Source organism: Oryx dammah, unplaced genomic scaffold (genome assembly GCF_014754425.2).
Source record: "Oryx dammah isolate SB20612 unplaced genomic scaffold, SCBI_Odam_1.1 HiC_scaffold_17, whole genome shotgun sequence".
Taxonomy (NCBI): Eukaryota; Metazoa; Chordata; class Mammalia; order Artiodactyla; family Bovidae; genus Oryx; species Oryx dammah.
Genome location: NW_024070201.1, coordinates 53,150,594 through 53,172,547, shown reverse-complemented (window position 1 = coordinate 53,172,547; position 21,954 = coordinate 53,150,594). Strand labels below are relative to the sequence as shown.

Sequence of the window (21,954 nt, the reverse complement as noted above, 5' to 3'; positions counted from 1 at the left end):
CTTTGCTGTGCACATGAAACTAACACACTATTGTTAATCAACACTCCAATATGAAATAAAAATTAAATAGATAAAAAAATTTTTTAAATACAAAGGATGTTGTATACATGCTCAGAACAGAATGCATGCTCAGAAAAGGCCTGAGAAGACCCTAGGCTTTCACCTCTGGCTAACTGCTAGGCTTAGTATAAGCAGTGAAGGCTAAGGCCTTCTGGCTGAAATGAAAGGACACTACACAGTTCCTGAAACTGAACAAAGAAACAAAGGTCTCCAGTGAAGATAACTACACAGGTAAACTAAGAAGACAGCAGTACGGGCACACAATGCATCAAGACGTCATCAGTGACAACAAGAACCTAAAGGTGGGGGGACAGAGGCATAGAGGAGCAGAGTTTCTACATACTAATGAAGCTACTACTACTACTACTACTAAGTTGCTTCAGTTGTGTCCGACTCTGTGCGACCCCATAGATGGCAGCCTACCAGGCTTCCCTGTCCCTGGGATTCTCCAGGCAAGAACACTGGAGTGGGCTGCCATTTCCTTCTCCAATACTAATGAAGCTAAGTGGCTATTATTTCAAAGTAGACTGTTATAGAAATGTTAATCCCAGAGTCACCAATAAGAAAATATCTTAAATACACTGAAAAAGAAATGAGACGGGAATCAAAATGGTACACTACAAAAAATCAATTAAGGAAAAAAAAAGGCAGTAATGGAGGAAAATGAGGCACAAAAAAAGGTCTAAGAAATATGGTGGGGGGTGTTGGGGAATGGCAGAAGGAAGTCCTTTTATACCACATATTATGTTAAACAGAAGTAAAGGAAACTCTCCAATCAAAAGGCAAAGATCTGCAGAAAGGAGTTAAAATGATCCACTATATACTGCCTATGAGACTCATTTTAGATCCAAAGACACAAATACGTTCAAAGTGAAAAGATGGGAAAGATATTCCCAAATACAGTAACCAAAAGAGAGCCGAGAATTCATGCTAATATCAGGCAAAATAGTTTTTAGGTCAGACTTGTTTCAAGAGGCAAAAAAGTTCATTATATAACGATAAAAGGGTCAGTTCATCAAGAAACAGTATCTCAAAACATACACACCAAATGACAGAGCCCCCAAATAAAAGAAGCAAACATTGACAACACTGAAGGAGAAATAGTCCTACAGTAATAGTTGGAGAGTTTAACACTCCATTTGCAATAATGGACAGCAGAGCTTGGCAGAACATCAATAAGAACATCTAAGACTTGACAACACTATAAACTGATGAACCGAACCTAACCATATATAGAACATTACATCCAACAATAGAAGATATTTTCTTCTCAAATGTATGTGCAACATTCTCTAGGACAGACCATGTATTAGGCAACAAAACAAGTCTTAATAAATGTAAACATACTGAACTCATACAAACTATCTATTTCTCCATCACAATGGAATTAAACTAGAGTTCAATTAACAGAAGGAAAACTAGAAAATTCACAAATGTGAAAACTAAACCCTTTTAAAACAACCAATGGGTTAACTGAAGAAATCACATGGGGAATTAGAAAATAGTTTGAGATGAATGAAAATAAAAATGCAACATGCCACAATTTGTTGTGGAAGTAGAAATTAAAAGATATAAACATTGACACTAAAAATGAAAGCTCTCCTATCAGTAACCTAACTTTACTTCTAAGTAATAGAAAATGAAACCCAAAGCTAGCAGAATGAAGGAAATAATAAAGATTAGAGTGGAGATAAAAGAGAATACAAAAATAATAAAATCAACAAAATAAAAAAGCAAGTTCTTTGAAAAGATCCATCAATTCTTATTCTAGATCAGTTTTTCACATCAATAAGAAAATAAAAAAGACTCAAACAGCTAAAATTAGAAATAAAAATAGACATCATTAAAGACCTTACAGAAATGAAAAGGATTATAAAATAATACTATGAACCACTATCACTAACAAATTACATAACCTAGATGAAATGGTATTGTTCTTGAAAACACACAAATTATCTAAACTGAGTCAAGAATATGCAAAAAATATGAACAGACCTCTATAACTGAAACACTAATCAAAAACCTCCCAACAAAGAAAAGTGCAAAATCACATGGCTCCACTGGTAAATTCTAACAAACATTTAAAATAAGATTAACAGCAAACCTCAAACTCTTCCAGGAAAGAAGAAGAGGGAATACTTCAGAATGCTTTCTGTAACGCCACTATTGCATGCACGTCGCTCAGCTGTGTCCAACTCTTTGCAACCTGTGGACTGTAGTCCCCCGGGCTCCTCTGTCTGTGGGATTTTACAGGCAAGAATACTGGAATGGGTTGCCATTTCCACCTTTAGGGGCTCTTCCTGACCCAAGGATTGAACTTGCATCTCCAGCATCTCCTGCACTGGCAGGTGGATTCTTTACCACTGAGCCACCTAGGAAGCCCTGATACTTGCCTCACAAAAGCAAATTAAACTTGAATGGGTGAATTTTGCGATCACTAGCAATTCTGTCTACATTTTATTTAAAAGAAATGGAGCACTACACAAAGGATATACAAAAATTAGCACAATCTAGGTCACCTTTTATATTTTTAATACACTCGATGCTTCATACTGGCCCAATGTTAAAAATATATTGTAAAAGGATACTTACTCTCTCTCCTTTTCAGTCAGCTTGTCATTAATATTATCTTTGATTGTTGATCTAGATCCCTTATGAATTACAGGATATCTGAGGGGCACTTGTAGGAAAAAGGAGATCATGGATACCAAATGTGCAGTATAACCAAGGGCAACAGCAATGCTCCCATCGTCTTTTGCTGTTAATTCAAAAACAGAGAAACAGAAAACAGCTATTTACTTCATAAATGTAGTCACAAGATCATAACGAATCAATTTCAAGAGAGATTTTATAAGAGATGATTGATAAAATATTATTCACCTATCTAAATTATATGATTTTACACACATCTAAATATATTAATAAGATTTGAAATTTCATCTACTATATTTAAAACTATTTCCCAATAATTAATGTGGTGAGATTAACATTTGATATATAATCTTAAGAGTTCTTAGTACAGTCAAGTCTTCAATACTTTCTTTCCCAGCATTTTTAATGCCAAAAATAATACTTGAGTCTATTATACAATGTGAAAATTAGTTTCAGAGATTTAAACATTGCATACTATATAAACATCATACATTTTATTCATTAACAACTTTACCAAGGAAAATAGTTGTACTGTTATACTACTGTACAACATTATTAATTCCAAGGTGAAGTGAAATAGCATAGCACATCCTTATAGGGTACATTCTCAATATTCATAAAGAGAGCATTGTTTAAATAAGTCAGTGATGTTTGAGATAGGATAGAGGAAAAAAGTGTTTTAAATAGTAAAAGGTAAAAAAACCCACATTGTTCATATATTAATACGTCCTATTGATATAATTTCGGTGGAAGTTAAGTATTGGAAAAAGAATACATGTATCCTACAGTACATATCTTGTAAGAAATCACAGATTTTTAACTCAACATCTAGATTTCTGCTACTGCCTATGAAGTAATAATCATTCAAGTATCCAGAACTGAGAATAATACAATAAGAAGTTTTAAGCTTGCCCTAAGGGAGAAAAAAAAGTAACTGCTTGGTATATGATATTCTTAAAATACTTTAAAAAGTTCTCTCTTTGTCTGTCTCTCTCTCACACACACACACAGACACACACAGACACACACACAGTTTTAACACATACCTGGAATACTTCTGGCTACAGAAAGGCTAAAATGATAGAGATGACCTTGGCTTGAGTATTTCCTGATTTCTAAGAGTAACTTCAACTTCAATTGTTAGTAATATTTCCCACATTCTTCTTTTATATTTAAACCTGGTCATCTAAGCACTATCTTCTTACTGTACAGGAAAGTCACTATTGCCATATACCACTCAGCACATTCTCCACACTTGACTACCAAGACAGATGCTTTGATCATACTGTAGAAATAGGTAACTTATTGTACACTTTTGTTTTCCTGCCAGGAATTGACCATGGTGCTCTATTTCTGGCAGTCGCTCATTCATCAAAAATTAATAAACTGGGCATGTTTTATATGCTATTTCTTTCAATTTACAGATGAAAAAATAAGGTTCAAGAAGTTAAGGAACCTGTTCAAACTAATACAGCGAGTATAGCAGTTGACCTGACACCAAGGCCTTTGTCTTTAAGCACTCTACCATACTGTTGCAGAACGTTACTGTGGAATACATAACAATTTAAACTTGGGAGTCTAGAAGCATATGACACATGTTTATTATTTTAGTTTCTTCACTCTTTTCTAATAAGAGCAAAAAACACATAAAAAGTCTGTGAATCTTTGGTGACATGTTCTCTCAAATCAAATTGATGAAAAAAAAAATCAAACAGCATTCCTTTCAACTGACTATTGGGCCTGGCTTAACTGACAAGAACTAACTATTTTTAGAGACCATGTGCTCCTGGTTCAGTCCCACTCAAGCACCTTTAGTACTACAATACTTTACTTGTGTTGAAATCTGCACATCAGATTACCTCAGAGACTGAAATTACACTGTAAATTCATCACAATATAATTTAATCATCACATAATATCAGAGCTGGGAGAAGCCTTAGAAATCACTGAATCTGATGCTACTAATCGAGAAATGAGAAAAATAAGATTCAAGTGGTATAAGTGAGTTAGTCAAAGCTGTATAAGTAAAAACCATGAATGCAGGAGTAAGAGATTGTATCTACACCCCAGCCCCTTCAAGTATCTATCCCTGGAATCACAGCTGGGACAATGAGTTCCATGAAAGAGGTTGCTGAATCCCACCTCCTGTTTTCTTTAAGAATAGGGCTTATTAAATTTAAAATATTCCTATTAGTACAAGCACTTGGTCTTTAGGAATCCTCTTTTGAAGGGAGAGGAAAAGAGGAAGAAAAAGAAAACTTTCAGTAAGTAATGAGGAATAAAACTACGTTAAGTTTGGACTTTCCTTTGTGTACTTTGGGATTTCCAGGAGGTGCAGTGGTAAAGAATCTGTCTGGCAAGCAGAAGAGGCAGGTTCGATCCCTGTGTCAGGATCGATTCCCTAGAATGGAAAATTGCAACCTGCTTCAGTATTCTTGCCTGGAAAACTCCATGGAAAGAGGAGCCTGGTGGGCAAGAGTCCATAGGGTTGCAGAGTCAAACACGACTGAGTGACTTAGCACCCACCTGCATATGTGCTTTATACTAAGCTTTTATTTTTCTATGTGACCTACAGGAAAGGATTTGAAAACTTCCAAAAATCAGAGGGCTTCATAGCCTGCCAAACAGGTCAAATGCAAACTATGAATGTTTAAAAAACCTATCCAATATTAAACACTCAAGCATCTCCATTTTTCTGTATTACTAAAAGGGTAATACTAAAGCATTATATTTGTCTATTTCAAGGACTACATCTACATAAGTAGTAAAAGAACAGAAATTGGTCTTCTAACATTACCTCAATAAAATAATTTTGCTTAAATTAAACATAAAAGGGCATCTCTAACAGAATCCTGTATACATACAGGAAAAACCAAAAAGAAATAGCAAAAACTGAAAACTGGGTAATACTGGAAATCAGCTTTGATTCTGGTTATTCACACTCACCATTATTTCTACCACAAGACTCCCCCAAATCACCCATTAAAAACCCTAGGGTTGCTTCCCATTCCAGGCCAGAGTGCTCAGTCACAGCCTCACAGTTAAACACCATGGTGTTGGATTTCCAATACTGAAGCTTTATATTAAAAAGCATTTTAAAAGGACCATGGGTGAGGCATTACAGGGCCCACGGGTACTCCAATACCCTCGAAAGGAAAACCACCTCCTGGTAGGGAAGTCACTTTCATCACCCCAAGACCACTGAATCTCCAGTGGGAAAATGTGAGCTCATGTGGTTAATTATGGCTATTGCTGGCCATGAAACCTCAGATGTCACATTCTGTTGCCAATCACTTTAGCTAAAAAAACTGAAAGGTTTAAGGTTTCCAGCATTCCAAGATCTAAAAGACTTTTTACCTGCCAAAGCCAAAACCTGGCTCTCTGGGGTGTGCTTTTCCGGGAACCATTAATGACGTCCCTAACACCTGATGCAGAGCAGAGGCTTGTGTTCCTTATGCTGCTCTGTGGGTTAAAGAGGTCACAGATGACAGGCTTGTTGGTGAAAAGAAGCTAGAGGGGGAATGGGAGGGTTCAGGGAAGAACAGGAATAAGCTGTTAAGACTCAGGTAAAGGAAAAAAGCCCTGATTAAAATAATGTTTTAACGGGCTTACAAATAAAACAAAATTCTGCAGTTTCCTCAAAATAAATATTTCCTATTTGTTTTTTTAAATGTAGGTAGCTACATTTACTTGGGGCTGTAGTAATTTTTGTGATAATAAATCTTTTATATAATTTGTCTTTTTTTTTTTTCAAGCTGAAAAGACTTAGACATGCATTTATTTTGGTTAATTAAGATAATAATGTGGATCTGATTCACATTACATTACAGATCTTCCTCAGTTTACAATGGATTTACATCCCGATAAATTCATTGCAAGCTGAAAATCTTGTAGGCTGAAAATGTTAAACGTTTTAAAATGGATTTAAAATATCTAACCTAGTCTTGCCTAGTCTATTTGAAGCATGCTCAAAACAATTACATTAGCCTCTTTTATGTAATTTTTATGATAATAGATTCCACAAACTCACAATGGCCATGACAACATTATAAATTAATTTAAATGTCTCTTTGACTTACATGTTGGACAAACTGTTAATATTCAAATGCATCCAAGTACAATAAGTGATCTAAAAGCTCTTACCATCCTGCCTTCCCAATCACTGAGGCAGCTGATTTGGTAAGGAACCAAGCACCCACTGATCCAGACAGGACAAAATATTTAAGACTCTAATCATTGCCACAGCATCTATGGAATCATTCCACGTTCTCAATGAGACAGTGTTTGACATATGGACTCTCCTTTCCAAGAAATCATGCCTGCATAAAGGGATACAGACACAGAAGGAAATCTGGGTCTCATTACCACAAAAGGCTCTGTGTTATAGATTACTTAAAAACACACACAAACAGTTTTTTTCTTTTTTTTTGGATGAGAAATGTCCCAGTCAATGGAACTCAAGTGAATACCCTTCACAGGACAACTTTCCCCACTTGTGTCCAGGTCTCTCTGCTATATTCTAACAGAAACTTACCCAGTTAGAAAGAAGAACACAACAGATGCTGGGCCAGTATGCAGGAGTTTCCCAAACAGTATGAAGCCATGCAATGCAAAGCCTATCCCAGCAAACTTTCATGAATATAACAGAATACCAGTTTAGATTTCCATCACTAGAGTCTTACTAAGCATGCAACTGCTACAGAACACTAAAAACTTGCCAGATGTATGGAAGAGGTTATTATTTAAAACAAGGAGGAAAACTGCGTCATGACAGGAGTAATACAGGCCTTAAAATCAGGCCAACCAGGGAGGACTTTAGTTCTGCCACTGGCTAGTATGACTCTTCGGAAAAATTAACTAATCTCTCTGAGCCTCAATTTTCTTGTCTTCAGAAAAAAACAACAAAAAAAGAGCTGAGTATAATTCTTTCCCTCATAGAAGGAATTGATTCTCACAGAGGCGGGAATTAGGTAAACAAGACAGCATCATGTATGATGCCCATGTTACATATTTCTACTCACTGAATCTAAAATTTCCATCCTTCTTTCAACAAGGTAATACTATTTTATCTTTAAAAATACCTCAGGTTATCATCTTCTCTGTAAGACTTCCTGGTAGATCTGATTATTCCTACTTCTTTAAGTCCCACATACCTGGTATAAGCTTCTAAGTGCCTGACACAGAGTACAAATTCAAGAGGTATTTATTGATTGGCTTGATTACAAGTTAACCTCAAGTGGCCTGAAGTTTCACTGAGGTAGGATCAATGCCTTGGTCACCTCTGCATACCCCCAGCGCCTGGCACCATAAATGACACACACAAGGCACTCAGTAAATTCAAAAGTACATGGAAGTACCTTGCAGAATGCGAACATAGATTTTTAAAGTCCAATACTACCATATGTGCTTCTTAAAACCAATTCCTACAAGTTATGGTAAGTAAATAGGGCCTTAGAGTAAAATTAAACATTTACTTCATTTTTTTAGCAGTAAAAACTGCACTAAAAGATAAACTAATTTTTTTAGGGGAAGAAGGAATGTATTCAGCTTGGATGAATAGACAGGGAACAAAAGCTGGGAAAAATGAGGACATAAATCAACTCCAGAAAACAAAAATAGAATCAAGGAACATCCTAGAATGAATTGAGGTGATACTCTATCCCTGCTTCTCTTGTTGCCACCTCTCAAATCATTCTATATGTAGCAGCCAGAGTGACTTTTAAAAAACATCGATTCATCTCATCCCCCTTCCTGAAGCTCTTCAGGGTTTCCCACTCCACTGAGAATAAAATAGAAACTCCTTTCAGTGGCCTCAAGACCCTGGCTGACTCCTACATCTACTGATGGAATTCTTCTCTTTTCTCACCCTGCCCCAGCCACACAGGTTTGCTCTGGTCTGTCCTTCCTTCCTCTCTCTGGCAACTAATTCCAATTACATTTATTGAATGCCTTCTATAGGAAAAGCTCTTTCAAATGCTATCTCATTCAATCATCACAATGAACTGAAGATGTAAATATTACCTCATTTTACAGGCGAAGAAATTCAGTTCAGTTCAGTTCAGTCGCTCAGTCGTGTCCAACTCTTTGCGACCCCATGAACTGCAGCACGCCATTCCTCCCTGTCCATCACCAACTCCCGGAGCCTACCCAAACTCATGTCTATTGAGTCGGTGATGCCATCCAACCATCACATCCTGTCGTCCCCTTCTCCTCCTGCCTTCAATCTTTCCCAGCATCAGGGTCTTTTCAAATGAGTCAGCTCTTCGCATTAGGTGGCCAAAGTATTGAAGTTTCCGCTTCAACATCAGTCCTTCCAATGAACACCCAGGACTGATCTCCTTTAGGATGGACTGGTTGGATCTCCTTGCAGTCCAAGGGACTCTCAAGAGTCTTCTCCAACACCACAGTTCAAAAGCACCAATTCTTTCATGCTCAGCTTTCTTTATAGACCAACTCTCACATCCATACATGACTTAGGCTCTGAGAAATTACATGATTTTCCCAGAATACATGTATCTTCTCCCAAGCTCTTACCCTGAATTTTTTCAGATATATCAAGCCAATTCCTCAGAATCCTCAATCATGATGCCCCCCTCTTCTAGGAATTCTTCTCCCCCAGCTGTAGTGGGTGAAGTGAAAGTCAATCAGTCGTGTATAACTCTTTGCAACCCCATGGACTATAGTCCATGGAATTCTCCAGGCCAGAATACTGGAGTGGGTAGCCATTCCCTTCTCCAGGGGATCTTCCCAACCCAGGGATCGAATCCAGGTCACCAGCATGGCAGGCGGATTCTTTACCAGCTGAGCCACCAGGGAAGCCTGGTTCCTTTCAGCCTTCAGATTTTCTGTTAAACATTTCTCCTCAGAGAGATCTTCTCTGATTGCTTTATCTACAGTGAAAGTGAAAAGTGAAGTCGCTCAGTCGTGTCCGACTCTTTGTGACCCCATGGACTGTATCCCACCAGGCTTTTCCGTCCATGGAATTCTCCAGGCAAGAGTACTGGAGTGGGTTGCCATTTCCTTCTCCAGGGGATCTTCCTGACCCAGGGATCGAACCCAGGTCTCCTGCATTACAGGCAGAGGCTTTACCCTCTGAGCCACCAGGGAAGCCCTACAGTAGGTTTCCCTATTCTCTAAGATAGCATACTCTTGTATTAAATACTTCTTTTCTTATTTATTGCCTTTATTTTTTATCTCCTTTAAGAGGTTGTATGCTCTATGAAAGAAGAGAATATATTTGCTTTTTCCATCATCATATCCTCAAAGTGGCACATGCCTGGCATTTAGGTGCTCAGTTGATATTTTTTTCAATGAAAGAATATTCTGTATTCCTACAACCTGGCCCAGGGCTCAAGGTACTTATTAGGTGTATTAAATAAATGAAAGAAAGAAGGGATAGGGAAGAAGATGTGTCATGAACTTCAAGACACTATGACCTAAAATGAACACCAAAGCACATGTTATGACTTACAGAGATGAGTGGGAACATTGTACAATGGAAAACAGACAAATCCCAGCAAGATCTTTACCTAGCTTTGCGGTCCTGAGCAAGTCACTAAATAGCTCATTCACACATTATAAAATGAGATTATACCACCTTTCTTATTGGGTTATTTTGTTTTCGGAAGGATTAAAGATAAGGCAAAATGTCTTGTTCTTAAATAAAATCTTAACAATCATGTGAAGTGTGTAGTACGTGAACTAACATGTTCATACTATCAATTAGAAGATCAACTCAAAGCTTAGATGACTTGGTCCAAAATTCATGGTTTCTTAAAGGGAACCAGGATTCAAATACAGGTCTTCCCATTCCTGTTTTAATCACTTAAAAAAAATTTTTTTTAATTGCAGTATAGTTGAATGGTAGCTTAGTTGGTAAAGAATCTGCTGCAGTGCAGGAGACTCAGGCTAGGTACCTGGGTCAGAAAGATCCCCTGGAGAAGGAAATGGCAAACTACTCCAGTATTCCTGCCTGAAAAATCCCATGCACAGAGGAACCTGGTGGGCTACAGCCCATGGTGTTGCAAAAGTCAGACACAATTTAGCAACTAAACTACCACAAAAGTTGAATTTACAACATTGTATTAATTTCTGCTATACAGCAAAGTGACTCAGTTATATATATATAACTATACACACACACACACACATTCTTTTTGTATTCTTTTCCATTATGGTTTATCAAGGATATTGAATATGGTTCTCTTTCCTATACAGTGGGACCTTGTTGTCAGTTTGCATCTACTAATCCCAAACTCCCGCTCCTACCTTCTACCATCCCTTTCCCTCTTCGCAACCACTAGCCTATTCTCTGGAAAAGGCAATAGCACCCCACTCCAGTACTCTTGCCTGGAAAATCCCATGGACGGAGAAGCCTGGTAGGCTGCAGTCCATGGGGTCGCCAACAGTCGGACACGACTGAGCAACTTCATTTTCACTTTCACTTTTCACTTTCATGCATTGGAGAAGGAAATGGCAACCCACTCCAGTGTTCTTGCCTGGAGAATCCCAGGGACGGGGGAGCCTGGTGGGCTGCCGTCTATGGGGTCGCACAGAGTCAGACACGACTGAAGTGACTTAGCAGCAGCAGCAGCCTATTCTCTATGTCCCTGATTCTAGTTTTGTTTCTTAGCTAGGTTCATTTATAACACTTTTTACATTATGTCCCAACTACTTGTTGTAAAGGACAAAGAAAGTAATATACTAAAGCAGTCTTAAATGTTAAAGGATCACAAATAACAGATTCTTTACAGGGATATGGAAGGAAGTACCAATATGAACTAGTAATGCTCTATTCTGGAATAACTTATTCCCAAATAGATTAATGTGCTGCTGCTGCTGCTGCTAAGTCACTTCAGTCGTGTCCGACTCTGTGCGACCCCATGGACGGCAGCTCACCAGGCACCCCCGTAGCTTTGGGTATAATCTATAGAACTTCTTAGTAGTCAAAGCATTGTTTACATTAGGAGAAAAGAACCCACTCTGCTAACAATAAAAGTCATCTTTCTACCCAAATGTCAAATTAAGTTCTTTTCTCTGGCATACTGGTAAAGAGATTAGGAAGAATATTTTAAAATATAGCTATTACTGTGAATGCTATTTGTAACACCTTTAATGTAAATTTCTTTTAATTAAAGAGGACAGAAATGACAGTATAACAAGTTTAACCTATGGGAGTGGGAATGTCACAAAATTTAATTTTCAAATACATTTTATGTTAGCAGAAATATAACTTTATAAACAGAGCAGACTAAGGTTTATGCTTTGCTCCCAACACAATTTTTTCATGAAAAATCAAACCAAAAGGACAGGAATAGTATTAGTATTCTTGAGAAGCCTACTGTCTGATTTTCTTAAACCCCATTCAAAAACTATTTTAACTTTCAAATAGAAAGCTCAACAATTTTCCCCCCATGATTAGACCAAATATCCTCTTAAGTCTTCCATCAGGGATCAGTTTCAGTTATCTATTTACTTACAATTGGGAAGGGACAGAAGGTTCCAAAACTTTTCTGGAAGAAGGGACAGGCAACCAACATTTCAAGATATCTCTTTTTCCTTGCAACACACTCATATTTTATACCAAATCTTTAGAAGTAAAAAGAAATAAAATACCTTGGAAGTCCTCAGAATTGGGCAACTTGACACCACATACAAAGTAATCTTTATGGTCATTCTGTGAATATAACCAAAGAATTAAATTAATTTTATGTATAAACAAAGAAGCTCTACATCTAAAAAATTTAGGTGTAAATTCAAAGACAATACTGTCATAGATCTAAAATATTACGCTAACTGTTGAAGCTGAATACATGATGATTTATGATACTATTATCTGTATCTTTGATATACACTCTAAATTTTCTATATAATACATTTAAAAACATATCTAACAAAAAGTCATGTAAAATTTTAACCATAAAGCTAACTATTCTTTGACCAATTCAAAGCTATAAATGAGAATTTTTAAATAGAATTAACAAGAGTCTGTGAGTAACCTAAAATCCTATTAGCTTTCCTCTCAGAAAATTAGTCTTTTAAGTCACTTTTCATTAGAAAGAAAACAAAACCACCAAATTTAGCAGATTTAATTCTCTAAAAAAGAATCCTAATAATTTACATTTGTACTTACTCTAAGAAACCAAATTCAGAAACTTAACATTTTGACAGCTACCACAGGAATATCTTAAGTAACACTAACAAATATAAATTAATTAATATATTTGAAGCAATGTGTATGTATCTGCATGCATGTCTCAGATAAGGTAGAAGCTGATAATGTGGTTGAGAGAAAAAGTCCTAAAGAAACCAGAAATAATTTGGCATTCTTTCAGGTGAAGATGAGTTCACTCCACCACTAAATTGACAGAAAAAAATAAAGAAACTAGTGAAACCTAATGCCAACTAATTCTAAATCTACTTTTAAAATAAATATTAGCTTCTGAATGAATAATAACAGCATATGATTAAGACTAGAGCAATGATGTTTTCTTTGAGAGGAAATTTCAAATAGAAATCTCTTAAAAAAAATTTTTTTCCCCCAGAAAATCTGAAACTTACCAAATCAATAGGGTAAATGTAGGAAAGCTCAGATAGTAACTGCCTGCAACGAATTGTCAGCTGAGCATTAGTCTTCAGAAAGAGTTCTCTAATGAGGAAAGAAAAAAGCACATTTGTTAAAAATGCAAAAAACAAACACATTTGCTTGCTTTGTAACTGTTATATCCAACTAACTGACACAGAGAAAAATTAAATGATCTGCACTTGGCCACAGAAATTCAGAAGCAGAAGCAAGAATAATAGCTAACATGAGTCCTGACCTATCTCTATATACCATCAATCACCCTAACTATATAAGGAGGCCTATTGTATGTACCCAGCACCATGAAAAGAGAGGTAAAACATACACATAATCATTGACTGGACACCTACTACTATATGCCAGGAGCTTTACAAGTGGCTTTAATTATCATATCAATGACAACTTATTTGGTTGATATTACTATACCTATTTTACAAACAAGAAAACAAGATCTAGAGAGGATCAGTAAACTGACCAAAATCTCATTTAAACTGAGGCCAATTTGCAGGAAATACCCATATGGTATTTCCTCAAAACAGCATTCTACTTTCATTTACAACTACAGATGTTGTAACTACCTCAAAAACTAACCTGCTGTCATATTACAAAAATAAAAGAATAAAAAGGACAAAGCCAAAAGGTGTGGCATGAGATGATGCCGCTTTTCCCTTACACTATTTAAGAAACATGACTAACAGTAAATTACCCATAGAGCATATTACCTGCTCAACTGTGTCAACAATTAAAAAGGAGATAATTTAGGAAACACACTAGGTTAGAGTGGAACACAAAGCAGTACAATGCAAAGAGAGCTGAAACTTAAAGGCATCTAGTTCTGCTTTCCTAGTGAACCAGACAAAATGTAACCTCCACAGCTTTGCTTTCCTATCTGCAAATTGAGAGGATTAGATTAGATGATCTCCAAGGTTCTTTCCAGGTTTCTTAATTGCTAAAGTTTCTTAAACAAAAATGCACAATGGGATGACTTTCCAGTAAAAGTGAGTGAAGATGAGAAGATCAGAGGTGGCAACAAGTTAAGCATGTGCTGCAAAAAATAAAGGGAAAAACTATTAGCATTTGTTAAATGAATGTCATGGAGCAACCGACATTAGCTACAGTTCTATCTCCAGTGCATGTGCAGTTGGTAGTGTCTGACTGCTTGCCACCCCATGGACTGTAGCCCGCCAAGCTCCTCTGTCCATGGAACTCTCCAGGAAAGAATACTGGAGTGGGTTGCCATTTCCTCCTCCAGGGGATTTTTCTGACCCAAGGATCGAACCTGCACCTCGTGCATTGCAGGCAGATTCTTTACCCCTGAGCCATTGGGGACCATTTTATATTGGACAGTGAAGGAAAATAATCACAACTTGTTCTTAAGGAGAGAAAAAAATAATGGTAAAATAGTATTTTAGGAGAAGTCTGCTAGCAACATGGAGAATGAACTGGACAGCTGGAGAGACTTGTGTTAGAGAATCTGAGAACTGCTGAGATAAGGCAAGTGAGCTAACAGGAGTAAGACTGAAGAAATGATTAAAGAAAAACCGTAAGCTGCACTAAACGCAGAGGACTGGAAGAGGAGAAGATTCAAACATGAAGTCATGGTACTGACGCCCTGCAATCTAGAAGAACAGTGCTCAGGCTTCCGATTCTGACCACGTACTAGGCGCCCTCATAACTGCCTCTAGCACAGGGCATGACACAACAAGGGCTGAATAAATGAAAGTGACACTGAGCATATTAACTGGCACTAACACTGGCAGCTTTAAAAATCACTCCGTTTCTAAATCCTCTCCTCAAAGTAAACTCAACACTCCTAACAACCATTCTCAGTGTTCCGCTTACCTTTTCGCGGTGCACTCCTTTCTCAACTCATTTAGGGATTCCTTTTGGAGTTGAAGCTTGAGGTGCTCAGCTGAAAATGTACTTCCTAGAGAGAGATGAAAGGAGACAATTCCAGATGTAACACTGCAGACAGGACTGCCCAGTCACAACCAAACAGGCAGAGCCCAGTCCCCTGACTGTGAGAGGGAAATAAAAAGAGTAAAAGGTAAAATGAGGATAGAGGACTTTCGGGGGGATTAACCAGAATAAAATTCTGATTGCTTCCATTTTTATACAGTCTCTAGCAGGAGTCAAATAGTAAGAGTTCAAGATTCCCTACCTACAGATTTCTGGGTTGCTGGTCAAGAAACCCCAATGAGATGTTCAAAATCCAGACAACTTCACTAAAAAAATAAAACCTGGCTATGAACTCTGGGTGTTAAGGATGATTTACTAAAAGTTAATCAACTGTAACAAACGTACCACTCTAGTAGGGGAAGCTATGCACAGGCAGGGTTTGGGAGTATATGGGGAATCTGTACCTTCTGATCAATTTTGCTATGCACCTAAAACTGCTCTAAAAAATAAAGCTTATTTTTTCAAGTGGTTAATTTGTTTTCAGCCACAAATAATACAGACCATTGCTGAAAGTTTAAAAAGTAATAGAGCAGGAAAAATTACTTGTGTATCGACTACTACAACATCGTAGTTCATAAATTAAGTTTTTTATGATGATTCATCTTATTGATATATTTAAATAGCTTCAGTTACAATCACAGTGTGCAGGAAATACATATTCTGATTTTTCCAAATTATGTCTCAAGCATTTTTACATGTTGACAGATAGTCTGAGTTATAATGTTTAATGGCCTATAAAATATAACTCAATAGAAGTGAATTAAAAGAACAGTCTACATTTTACCTAATAGTCCAATACCTCAATTCCATTACAGGACATTTAATTTCCTCTAAGTATTTGCATGGCAATGATTAATATTTGTGTATATATGCCTAGTCTCTAGTGTTTATATTAACTTTGGGATTTCCATTTTCATTTATGTGATCATAAAATCCTTTTACATCTTCTTACTCTAAAAAATGATCCTGTCTCAGGCTCTTGATAATCAGGCCTGAAAATTCCAAAGGTCCTAAAGCACAGAAAAACAGTCTCAGATCCTGACATACTAAGTTCTAGATCTTAAAAAGGAGTTTAGTTGCAAGAACTGTGATTAACAGGAAATGGTAGCTGAAACTCTTCTGTACATCTTTAGGGAAGAAGCAGAAGCAGATGAACTGATCAAAATACAGTTTGGACTTGAGCACTAAAATCACCAACCTAAGTAATTTTATCAACATATGTCTAAGTACCCTGTTCTTCTCTCTCAAATGTATGTTAATGACCAGTAAGTTATTAACTCTGCTCCCCAGACAGAACTTAATCAAGAAATGCTACTTATCTTCTTTAGCCCCAATATAATTCCTCCCCAGATTTCACTCTCATCAATTTCAGAAGACACTCAAATTGACAACTTCCACCCCTCACCTCAGGTAATTTTTCCAGAAAGCACATGAATTCTTCTACTGCTATACAAATTTGCAATCTTATTCTTTGTCCCAGATAAAAGGCTGCCTCAATTCTAGTGAAATCACAAATAAGGCCAAGACATATGTGGGTTTTGAAATGCAAATGTTATACACCCTCTTTAGCTTTGAAGGTCTTTAGAACATATTACATGATCAAAAGAAAACAAAAACACTTGCAAAATGAATAATATAAAAAAAATACACTAGCCAGCTAACAGATGGGGTAAAATGTTAACAATGGGTAAATCTGGGTGAAGAATATAGGTGTTCTCTGTACTCTTCTTATTCTTGCAGTTTTTAAGTCCAAAATGATTTTCAAATAAAAAGAAGAAGAGTAGACCCAAACCCAGAAAAAGGTCTCCTACAAGGCTTTTCCACAGGCTTTAAAAGAACTAAGGCTTTAATATATATGGAATTTAGAAAGACAGTAATGACAACCCTGTATGTGAGACAGCAAAAGAGACACAGATGTATAGAACAGTCTTTTGGACTCTGTGGGAGAGGGTGATGGTGGGATGATTTGGGAGAATGGCATTGAAACATGTATATTATCATATGTGAAACAAATCAGCAGTCCAGGTTCAATGCATGGTACAAGGTGCTCGGGGCTGGTGCACTGGATAACCCAGAGGGATGGGATGGGGAGGGAGGTGGGAGGGGGGTTCAGGATTGGGAACACATGTACACCCGTGGCAAATTCATGTCAATGCATGGCAAAACCAATACAATATTGTAAAGTAATTAGCTTCCAATTAAAATAAATAAATTTATACTTAAAAAAAAGAACTACAGCTTTAAAACACAGAGGCACCATCTAAGGCACCATCTCTCCACATTTTTCTGTTAAAAGGTAATATACCTCTCATTGGTTACATGGTGTTCTCTGGAACAAAACTGAGTGAGACTGGTTTAGCTAGGCTCAGGTAGAGAAGAACCAAGTATCTCTAAATATTTGCATGGCAATGATTAGTATTTATGCATAGTCTTTTGTGTTTATATTAACCTTGGAACCTCAGAAAAGTCAACCTAAGTTCCAAAGTCACTTCATAAGAAGTAGTAACAAAGAGGCAACGACATGCTCAATCTCTTCACATGTTGTTCAGGTTATATATTACCAGCCTGAATACTACACAATTGGTGTTGTGTTCTCCCAAGGATATTACCTAACTAGAAGCAATGATATCCATCTTTCAGACCATAGATATATCTTGCTTCTCATCTGATTTTCTCAAGACCCAGCATTGACTGGTATTTTCTGCTTGAATCATTCTTTACTACAATTGTTGTAAAATAATATTCAAATTCCAGTGACCGCTCCATATTTATCAGTTAGCATTCAACATTCTTCTCTAAGCAAGAGGCCTTCCTTCTCCATTAGCTATCTATTATCAATATGGAACCATGAATTGTCTTTTATTTTTCAAAGATTTACAATTCATTATTGTATTTAATTATTTTGGTGCTCAAGTGGTACCAGATTTGATCAGCCTTGCTCGAGTGCCCTTTTGATATTGTGTGATCATGCCATTCAAAACATTACCTTACTTATTATGATTTTAATTGCTGTAGGATCTGTTGTGATGTTCCGTCTCTCGTTCCTGATACTGTTAATTCATGCTTTCTCTCTTTTAACTTGGTCAATCTGGCTAGAGGGTTATTAATTATATTGATCTTTTCAAAGAACACCTTTTAGTTTCATTGACATTCTCTACTGTTTTCAAGTTCACTGATTTCTGACCTTAATTATTTCCTTCCTTCTGTTTGATTTGGGTTTAATTTGCTCTTCTTTTCCAGTTAAGATGTAAGCTTAGGTTACTAAATGAAAGACTTTATTCTCTACTATAAGTATCAAATGGTATAAATTTCCTCTAAGCTAGCATCCCTTTAGATGTTGATATATCTTCATTCAGACAAAAGTATTTTCCAGTTTTCCTTGTTATTTCTGCTTTGACCCATGATATGTATATGCATGATGATACACAATACTTTGCATTATTTTGATGATTTGTATTTATTTATGACACCAAATCTGGGCTAACTAAATATCCCATAAGTACCTGGGGGGGAGAAAAGTATATTCTGCTTACTTAGGCCAAGTTAGTTGATTATGTTGTTAATGTCTTTTATCCTTAGTGATTCTCTACTTGGTACAGAAATTACTGAGAAATGAGTGTTATGGTTACCAACTACAACTGTGTATTTAGCTGTATCTCCTTTCAGTTTTTGCTATCTATCTATCTATCTATATAAGCTCTGTTGTTATATTCATACATATTTAGAATTGCTTTATCTTTTCATGAACTAGTCTCTGTACCATAGTGTAATATCCCTCTTTATTGCAAGTAATATTCATTGTTCTGAAGTCAACCTTACCTGTTAATAGAGTCACTTTGGCTTTCTTTTGGTTGGTATTGGCATAGTGTACTTTTTAATTATTTTACTTTAATCTATTCAGTTCAGTTACTCATTCCTGTCCGACTCTTTGCAACCCCATGAATTGCAGCATGCCAGGCCTCCCTGTCCATCACCAACTCATGGAGTTCACTCAGACTCACGTCCATCGAGTCAGTGATGCCACCCAACCATCTCATCCTCTGTCATTCCCTTCTCCTCCTGTCCCCAATCCCTCCCAGCATCAGAGTCTTTTCCAATGAGTCAACTCTTCGCATGAGGTGGCCAAAGTACTGGAGTTTCAGCTTCAGCATCATTCTCTCCAAGGAAATCCCAGGGCTGATCTCCTTCAGAATGGACTGGTTGGATCTCCTTGCAGTCCAAGGGACTCTCAAGAGTCTTCTCCAACACCACAATTCAAAAGCATCAATTCTTCAGCACTCAGCCTTCTTCACAGTCCAACTCTCACATCCATACATGACCACAGGAAAAACCATAGCCTTGACTAGACGGACCTTAGTCGGCAAAGTAATGTCTCTGCTTTTGAATATGCTATCTAGGTTGGTCATTAACTTTTCTTCCAAGGAGTAAGCGTCTTTTAATTTCATGGCTGCAATCACCATCTGCAGTGATTCTGGAGCCCCCAAAAATAAAGTCTGACACTGTTTCCACTGTTTCCCCATCTATTTCCCATGAAGTGATGGGACCGGATGCCATGATCTTTATTTTCTGAATGCTGAGCTTTAAGCCACTTTATATTAAAAATGTGCTGCTTATAGATAGCATTTAGTTGGGTCTTTTTTTATCTTTATAAAATCTGAATAATCTTAATTGTGGTATTTAGAACATGTACACTTAATATAATCACTGATACATTTAGGTTAAAAACTACCACTTTGTTAGCTGTTTTCTTGATGTTCACTTATTCTTTGTTTCTTTATCCCTCTTTTTCTATGCTTTTGGATTATTTTTTTATTCCTTCTTTCTTCATTATTGGCTTACTCTTACCTCCCCCTAAAATTTCTAGTTGACTCATTGGAAAAGACCCTGATGCTGGGAGGGACTGGGGGAAGAAGGAGAAGGGGACGACAGAGGAATCTGAGATGGCTGGATGGCATCACCGACTCGATGGACAGGAGTTTGGGTGAACTCCGGGAGTTGGTGATGGACAGGGTGGCCTGGCGTGCTGCAATTCATGGGGTCGCAAAGAGTCGGACACGACTGAGCAACAGAACTGAACTGAATATTTCTAGTGGTTGCCCCAGAGTTTACAATATATAACTTTAATTAATAACAGTCTACCTTCAATTAAGATTAAACCACCTCATGGAGAGTATAAAATCCTGCAAACAGTACACTCCCAACTCTTCCCTTCTCCACTCTTAAAATACTTCATAAATTTTACTTTATGCCTGTTACAAACCCCAAAACATTGCATTAGAAAATCAATAGCCTTCTAGAGCAACTAAAAATAAGAAAAACTAATGAACCTATTTGCACAGCAGCAATGGAGACACAGACATTGAGAACAGATTTTGGGGAGGGAGGGCAGAAGGAGAGGGTGAGATGTATGGACAGAGTAACATGGTAAGATACATTACCATATGTAAAATAAGACAGCCAATGGGAATTTGCAGTATGACAAATACTCAGTGACAATCTAGAAGGGTGGGATGAGGGGGAAGTGGGAGGGATGTTCAAGTGGGAGGAGACATGGGTAGACCTATTCACGTTGATGTTGGGTAGAAACCAACATAATACTGTAAAGCAATTATCCTTCAATTAAAAATAAATTAAAACTAATAAGAAAATGTCTTTATAATATCTTCCTTTCAACCATTTCTGGATTTCTCAATTTTTGTGTGTAGAGCCAAGTTTCTGTATGGTATTATATTTCTTCTGCTGAAGAAGTTCATTTATCATTCCTTGAAGTATAAGACCACTGATAATGAAATAATTTAGTTTGATGTGAAAGAATCTCTTTATACTTCAGGTTAGATAATTTCTATTGACCTATCTTCAAATTTAATGATTCTTTCCTCAGTTGTGTGGAATACCAATGAGTCTGTCAAAGGCATCCTTTATCGGTGTTGTTTTCGGTTTACAGACTATCCATTAGTAGAGTTTCCACCACCTCTCAGCTGAAATTTACCATCTGTTCTTCTATGTTATCTACCTTTCCACAAAATTCTGAAGCATAGTAACTATATTTATTTTAAATACTCTTGCTGATAGTCCCATCACCTAAGTCATCTCTGAGTCTTTTTTCTGTAAACTTCTCTTGCCAACATTTTGTTTTGGGTAGTGCTGGTGGTAGTGGTACTGAGGGATTTTTTTTTTTGCTTTTCTGTCTCAAAATTTTTAATATTGAACATTATTTACAGGGCAACAGAGTCAAAAAGGACACGCTTATTCTTCTGTTAATTTGAAGGCAATTCAGTCAGGAATTAAGCTGGATCTGAGTTCTGCTGCTGACATGCTTACCTTCAGTGCACGACATTCTTCAGATTCCCTCTAATTTGTCCCTTTGGGGGTGGTGGTGGCAGTGGTGAAGATGGTCTGACATAGGCTCTTCCTCAATGGGACATACTATTCCCAGATTTAGGTACTCCCTGGGAATCAGCACCTAAGTAAGGGTGCCTCACCATGTTCTTGTCTCTCCTCAAGTGGTAAACTACAGTGGCTTGTTATTCTGTGCATTCTGGACTGGCTGGGGACGAAGGGAGGGAGTTCCTCTATCACTCTGGTTAAACCAGGCCATACTCTGTGTTCCTGGGGAGGGCTTTCTCACTGATTCTGGCCCTCCGCTAGGGATTGCCTGCCTTGAAATCTTAGTACTTGGATAGTTCAAAAAAAAAAAAAAA

At 37.2% G+C, this 21,954-nt stretch overlaps 1 protein-coding gene across 1 annotated transcript in view; it reads right to left on the bottom strand.

The window, feature by feature from the left end:
• Nucleotides 1–21,954, bottom strand: part of UVRAG (UV radiation resistance associated) — a 325,077-nt gene that overhangs the window by 121,787 nt on the left and 181,336 nt on the right. Inside the window, exons 9-12 of the mRNA XM_040258823.1 lie at nt 15,137–15,221; nt 13,273–13,360; nt 12,328–12,388; nt 2,653–2,818 (exon numbers count right to left, since the gene is read on the bottom strand). Coding sequence (XP_040114757.1) covers nt 2,653–2,818; nt 12,328–12,388; nt 13,273–13,360; nt 15,137–15,221 — 400 coding nt within the window. The remainder of the gene's footprint in view (nt 1–2,652; nt 2,819–12,327; nt 12,389–13,272; nt 13,361–15,136; nt 15,222–21,954) is intronic.